This window comes from Haliaeetus albicilla, chromosome 12 (genome assembly GCF_947461875.1).
Source record: "Haliaeetus albicilla chromosome 12, bHalAlb1.1, whole genome shotgun sequence".
Lineage (NCBI taxonomy): Eukaryota > Metazoa > Chordata > Aves > Accipitriformes > Accipitridae > Haliaeetus > Haliaeetus albicilla.
In genome coordinates this window covers 24,479,859-24,487,076 of record NC_091494.1, presented here as the reverse complement: position 1 = coordinate 24,487,076, position 7,218 = coordinate 24,479,859, and the positions used below count along the sequence as shown (strand labels likewise).

The 7,218-nt window shown below is 37.5% G+C and overlaps 1 protein-coding gene across 2 annotated transcripts in view; it reads right to left on the bottom strand.

Annotated features, from left to right (window-relative positions):
- Window positions 1–1,421: 1,421 nt before the first annotated feature.
- LRRC28 (leucine rich repeat containing 28) overlaps window positions 1,422–7,218 on the bottom strand; it is a 56,886-nt gene continuing 51,089 nt past the window's right edge. For both annotated transcript variants that reach the window (XM_069798519.1, XM_069798520.1), the window contains one exon: window positions 1,422–5,925. In XM_069798519.1, the coding sequence (XP_069654620.1) occupies window positions 5,853–5,925 (73 nt within the window). In that variant the 3' untranslated portion in view covers window positions 1,422–5,852. The remainder of the gene's footprint in view (window positions 5,926–7,218) is intronic.

Genomic DNA, 7,218 nt, shown 5'->3' with positions numbered 1-7,218 from the left:
AGGTCTTTTGCCTGGGAGCGGGAGATGTCTCAAGGGCATAATGGGTGCTGAAAAAGCATGCTATGAGGATTTCATTATTTAAAATGTCAAAAGATAAAGAAAGCATTCGGTCAACTCTTGCTCTTTCTTGCTGAAGTAGCAGACACAAACCTCATAGTTATAAATGGCTGCTCCCAGGCTCCTGAGCCAGCTACAGGGAATACCAGTAGGATTCTTCAGTGCAGAATAGAGAGGGCTCTACTGTAATTATTAAGTGATCACTAAAGTTGGGGGATGCAGATGCAGTGGTTCAATTCGGCTCTCAAGTTCCCAAAATGTCACCACACAGAACAGCCCTAAATCTTGGCTTCAAAGTCACAAAACACGTAGTGCCTTTCCAAGTGAGATCTCAGCTCCTCTCATTTCCTGCATACAATAGCATTATTCAGCCACTGAAGTTTCCACTTAGCTTGCATTTATGCCAAGTACTTTTAATTGCAAAGGAAAAGGATGTTAAGCTCTCCCATTTGTTTCTTTCTAATTCATAAGGGACACAGCAGTAGTCTGTAAAAGTTATAGGTTAAGGGTTGTTCTCCACCCCGCCCCCCCGCAATCTCACTTTAGGGACTTGCATCCTCCTCCTGCTACCTTGCATCAGAGGTTACCTACATTGCAAGGGTAGGAAAATTTATGTTGTCATTTGTAAAATATTAAAAAGGCAAGTCATTGTAAACTTACTAGCAAACAAGCATCAGGGAAGTCTGAATGGTATGTAAACCCTTCAAGGCATCCATTATAACTGATGTTCAGAGTCACCTTGACCAACACAGGTGTAATTTAAGAATGGATATGCTAGTATTCACCCATTACATGTGCAATAATTCAGACAGCATCTCACTCAAACTCATCAGAATAGATACAGGATAGCAGCTTTGACTGAAGCAAAATGCTGCACAGCAAGGAGTGAAATAACTGGAAAAACAGATGCTTAATTTCTACTTCTTTTTGGCAACCTTCTTCCTATGGTATCTGTTAGATGAGGGGAAAAAAGCTGCTGAATGCTGCTTAGTAAATAATACATGAACCACAGCCACATCTATGGACTATCAGGGTAGCACTTAATACAGCCCTATTCAAAGTTATTTTTCTTTTGATCAATCCATAGAAGGGTGTAAAGTAATATTTCCATATGGGTTTTGTTCCTATTATGCAAGATCTGGTGAACTACATTGTCTGAGACAAAGGCATTAAGTGAACTGAAGTGGTGTTTTGGGCTTCGTAGTGTTTTAAGAAGTGTCTTCACCCCACCTCTTCAGCCTTGGGACAAGAGACTTACTAGCTAATTACTATGCAAATTAACTGAAATGTAAATTAAATGCTACATCCTAACATAGCTTAATAGGCCCAGGAGCACAAATTTAGTTAACTTTAATGGACTGTAATTCTATCAAAAAATATAGTTTATTAACAAGCACATACAATAAATTGCACCACTAACTTTAAATAAAACATCTAGCAATCTCACCTTCACACTAAGTGACATTTGGTTAATACAGAGCAAAAAAGCAATACACATATGCTTTCAACAGACATAGAACGAACTCAGTTGCAATCCAAGTTCAAGTTGTAATCCAAAGAAGGGCACATAAAAGCAAAAGCAATGAAGACGTCACATGAACCTTGCCATTTCTTTCCACCAGACCTTTGGTCTCTTACAAAATATGTCTGTAATACAAAAAGTAATAAAAACTCTGGATTCAATTTACTCAGCCTCTTCCATCACAACTATAACATTTTGCAACAATGTGAGTAGTATTAAGAGGGAGGTAAGAGGCAAAGATAGTTACATCTCGGAATTACTAAGTTCAGCTGCAGACAGAGGCTGCCTAGCAGCAGGCATGGACTTCAGTGTCATTGTCCCAGTTTTCGCAAGAAGTACAAAGACGGTAAAACACATTCTTCTCTCTCATCAATTAAAACTTGATCTGTCTCCACTGACATCAAGGCAAAAGTTCTTCTGTTATCAGTGGTACTCTGATGGGGCCGCAGTGGCCTTCAGAAAAAAAAAAAAAAAGTCATCCTCTCTAGTGAAAGGTTTGTTACTCTCCAGTCTTCAACTTGGCTGTGATGTCAGTAAAACCTGACATGCTGTTACCACACGGGTGTTAGAACAGTCTCGTCCTCCCTTCATGCCAGAAAAAGGGATTCAGCAGAATTCGATATATAAGAATCAGAAGCCAACTTGGCAATGAACAGCTCTGCTATGCTCCACTCCGTGTAAGATCTTAACCTCACCGCAATGAAGTAAATAGAAGGTTTGTAATGAACTTCAGTAAGAGCTCAAGAGAAGCATCAGGCCAAATCAGAAAAATACGCACTTCTTGATATTAGACCTTGTTCTTCGCACAGGAAAGGACATTTGTATTTCTGATCCTTCAGGGGAGTAACAGGAAGGTTCCCAAGAACAGTGCTCCACATGTAACAGTGTCCATAGTAAAACCACTCAAATAGTATTTTTAAACAAAGCCAGAGATTCCCATCTGCTTTACGGCAGAACAAAAAGTTATCTCTATAAGCAGTAGGGTCCCAATTTTATTAACATGGTGCCTGTTATCACAACATAAACAAAAATTATGCCTGTGCTCCCTAATCACATTAGGAGTTAATCTTTACTCAGAAAAAATTTATAGCAATATAAATGGGTTAAAGACTTCTTTTCTCTCATTTCTCTCCTGCACTTTTCTCTTTATAATGCCTAGAACACCCCCCCCAAAACTTCTCCTGCTCCCACCTTAAGTAAAGAGTTAAGATCTACTTTTATGACAAAAAAACCCTTAAAAAATGGTAATTTTTTCCAACTGCTGGAACCAGATTTTTTGCAGTACAAGGAAAAATTTATCTCATTGTGAACTAACCTGACAAACAAGAGCAAGTAATCAAAAAGTACCTAGAAATAAAGACATTAAAGAGAAGTCTAAGTATTATGACACCTCATATTGAAAAACAAGTGATGCACAGTTCAATCAGCAACAAGCTCCCTCTCCCCTCTGCAACTTGCATAGCTGGCTCTCATGTTAGCTGGTTATGAAATTCTCTTACAGTAGAACAGCTTAAAAATTTGGACAAGTGAGAATGGAGTTATTTTAATCTAGAACAATATCACCCAAAGATACAGATGAATACAAACACTGTTCGTATCAAAAAAAATCAGAGAAACATTAATTTAAGCTGCATTTTCAGTCTATATATTGGCTTTCATCTTCCTTGTTTTATAAAAATAGGGTATGACATTTCAGCTTCAATTACGTGTTTAAGTCATTTATTCATTGAACATTCCATTCTTGAAATATCATCTATTAAAATGTTAGTTAAGATTCATCCTGCTTATGGAACAGACTAGAATTTCTTCTAAACTGCACTTCTAGACAATAACAGACTGATATAAGCTCAATAAAAACCAATTAATTATGGGAAGAAGAAAGTAAAAAATAATTAAAAAAAAAAACCAAGCTCCACTCTTAGTGTCTGACTCCTAGTAAAAACACCACCGCCTTTTAACTGATCATAAGATTTAACTCCAAAATAATATTTACAGACTGAATTCAGAAATAAACTGTGTTTTAAAAGTCTGTAGGTTGCTATGAAAAGAGGACAAATAAACTTCCAACAAAACATCTCCTTCAAAGACAGAGGAAACCACAGTAAAAGTAATACTGAAAATTCCTGATCAGAGTATTGTATGAAAAATTAATATTTGTAACACTACCATAGTTCTCTTATCATCCATTAAAAAAATGGATTCTGTACTACACTTGCACATTTTGGATTAGGTATAATAGGTATAATAAATGGGCAATTTACATCTCAACTATGTAGTACTGAAAGAAAAGAAAAAAGCTTAAGATTAATTTTGCTGCTTCAGTGGTAAACCCCACTGGGTGGGAACGCCTGTTGGGGATACCAACATTGAAACAAATTAGTGAAATGAGAGAGTCAGAAATCCAATAGTACAAAGTTTGCTTGGACATGGCTCTTTCCCCTACTGCAAAGCACATTTAATAAATGGGATTTATTTTAGAAAGTTTCACAATTCTTAAACAGTAGATGATACTTGCATTCCTGGAGGATTAAGTTCTACATTTCTTAATGTTAATTCAACTCTCTAAAACCAACCCAATAAAACCAGCAACACTTTTACAAGTAACATGCACAACCTAAAAATTCCACCCTCAAAACTGCCTTTTCGGTACTCTTTTAAGCTCTTATGATACTCTATTTATTGAAGAGATGCCAGGAAGCCTGCAGCAGGAACAAATGCTTCTTTGGCAAAAGGAAAACTGCCTCCTCCCTTCGAAGTATGCATACCTCACCACAACATATGCTAATATACTACCAAATAAGTCTCTTTATCTTGCCATTTTTATAACAAACTGTTTCATTCATATCTATTTCAGCTTGTGACTACCTACTGCACAGAGTAGTACACTGTGCTAAATCAACAAGTAGTTTATACCTAAGAAATAGAAAGTAAAAAAAAGAAAGAACACATTATATTAAAAAATATATATATTCCAAAACAAGTCAAGAGGGGCTAATTTTGTATAAACTGTTTCAGTGTAAAATTAAAATTTTAAGTCATGCAGGCATTTTGGGTCTTTTTTCCATCCTTTGTCCTTTATTTAAAATGAACAAGATCTAACAAAAAATGATTCCCACAAATATGATAGTGAGTGGAAATTTGCGCTAAATCTACCATTAATATACGAAAACAAATGTTACAGCCCTTCTGTGAAGATATCTATGTATGCATATATACCTATGCATGGAGATACACATACCTCCCCCTGGATTTCCAGCCTTGTTCGAGGCACACACTCCACTGACACACTTTCACAAATCAGCCAAATGCTGCATCTAGAAAAAGATTAAGACCAACTCTTTGCAGATCTACAGTCTGCAATTGTAAAAATATAATAAATATAGATAAATATTTACTATCATATTACTAGTTTTTTTCAAGTGAAATTGATAGTTGAAGTTGTCTTCTTCCTGAAGAACTCAAAGAAGCAAAAGGGGAAGTGTTTTTAAAAATAAAAAACTTGAAAGATGAAAATAAAGAAAACACACCTGCAAACATGCTGGAGCGAGACCACTTCGTGTAGGCATCAGTACCAGCCTTCTTTACTGAAACAGGATCTTTAGTCTCCAGACATATCCTAGTTACTCCAATTAAATCAGTGTGGCTTCTAATGATACCAGAAAGGAAGATCGGCTTTTAATACGTGGATTTAAATCCCACAGTTAACTGTCAAAGACTTGGTATACAACTGGGAGGGAAATATTGAGATGAGAGGAAGAAAATAAAGCTAAATTCTATGGGGAAGTCACTGGGATCCATCAATGGTTTCTGTAGGCTTAGATTTATACACCTTAATCCAGCTGCAGGGGTAAAGAGGATGGGGGGAGGGAGAGGTGTAAGTGAAAATTCATTTGTCACAACTGAAAATTTTTTTCTCCCCCTGTCAGGGGAATGAAAACTGCCTCAAATAATACAACGGGTTAACCTGAAGACAGCCACATTTGAAAAATACTGGAAATCCTCAAGTTAGAGCTTGTGAATTTGTTTGGTTTGTATGCTATCTTGGAGGAGAGAGAAGTTAATACTTTTAAAAGCTTGGTATTTACACTTCCGAAAAGTTTCTGCAGTTCATCCAAATTTGATAGGGCAGGATTTAAGTGCCTCTTAGTGTTTCCAACTGGGCACTTCTGCTGCTTTGGCACACGCGCACACACAGAGTATTCCAGTACCAATGGGATACGACGTCTAATGCAGCTTTAAACTGGCAGCACTCCTGAGTAGTTTTAAATGTTTATCAACTCAGTAGGTCAAAAGTCTGCAGACACTGGGTGGAGCAGCAGTATGCCACAAAACTAACAGTTGTCCTCCTAGGAAAAAAAAAAGGGGGGGGGGGAATAGTTGTCAGTTAAGATTAAAGCTCCTGGCCCCATCCCACAGCAGACAACATGCTGGTTTGTAAAATATAGGATTAGCCAATCTTGACACTTGGAGAAAAAGAAGGTTCATTTGCTCTATATGAGTGCCCGATACAAAGGCAGGAAAACACTGCAGGGGTTCTCAAAAAACTTCCTGGTTTCTTATGTATTCAGCTTAAAGCAGCAGCATGTGGTTTTTCTTTCTGTGGAGGGTGTGGCTGAGTATTACAGTCAGTAGGTTTAACAGCTAAAAGGAAAATAGCTGGGTAATTCTTTGCTTCAGCTTTGCTCATGTGTTTCTTAAATTGGTGCTTGTAGACATGAAATAACTGAAATCCAGTGTCCTCCTTCGGCTCAGCCAAGTGAACAAACTGGGCCCAGACCTTCAGAAAGGATGATCGATCGACAGGCAGTGCTATTGCATTGTGCCAGGTACTACAGCAGGGGTGACAACATGGAAGCGTGATACTAGCCTCACTGTGCTCACTGTGACCCTCCTCTTAGCCCCATCCTGGCAGGAACCTAGATATCTGCTTTAAAAATGTGAAGATCTGTTTTTTACTAATCCAGAAATCACACTTTACCCAGTGCTCATGTCATCTGTGCTTTTTCAGATAGAGAAATCCAGTTCAACACATAACTATGCTCTCCTATAAGAGGATACAGAATGTGATACGGAAATGCAGACACAAGTTACTGGCATGGATGTGGCATGTGTTAATCAGTGCTGTTCAAACATTCAGGATCCCTACCCTGTGTGTTTTCATGGTCACTGTAAGCAATTTAGAACAGAAACCCTGCCCTTCACATCTTTCTAAACCAGCTATCACACCTCTACAATTCCACATAATCTTCCCATGTCAAGTGCACAAACTACAGAGATAAGGATGACAGGCTGCCCTGTTTAGATCTCATTTTCTGTGGATTTGCATCAAATGTCAGCTACTTAAGACTGTATTCATTACGACATTTTGCAGAACACAGTACATTCTTGTCTAAGGGAAGGAATGATAACCATTTTCTTAAACAAGTGAAAACCATGCAGAAATAAATATTTTCAATGAATATATTTTAGAACGTTAATATACTGTTCTTCCAAAATAGCCTTAAAGTATGTTTTTGTTGAGTTGTAACTTTAAAAATTCATTAAGGTGTCTACTTATACGTCTATCATCTCATGTAAGTTCTACAATGAACAATGCTTAGCAGTTCATTAGAAAGCAGAGCTCTCTTCTCCAGTCCAAA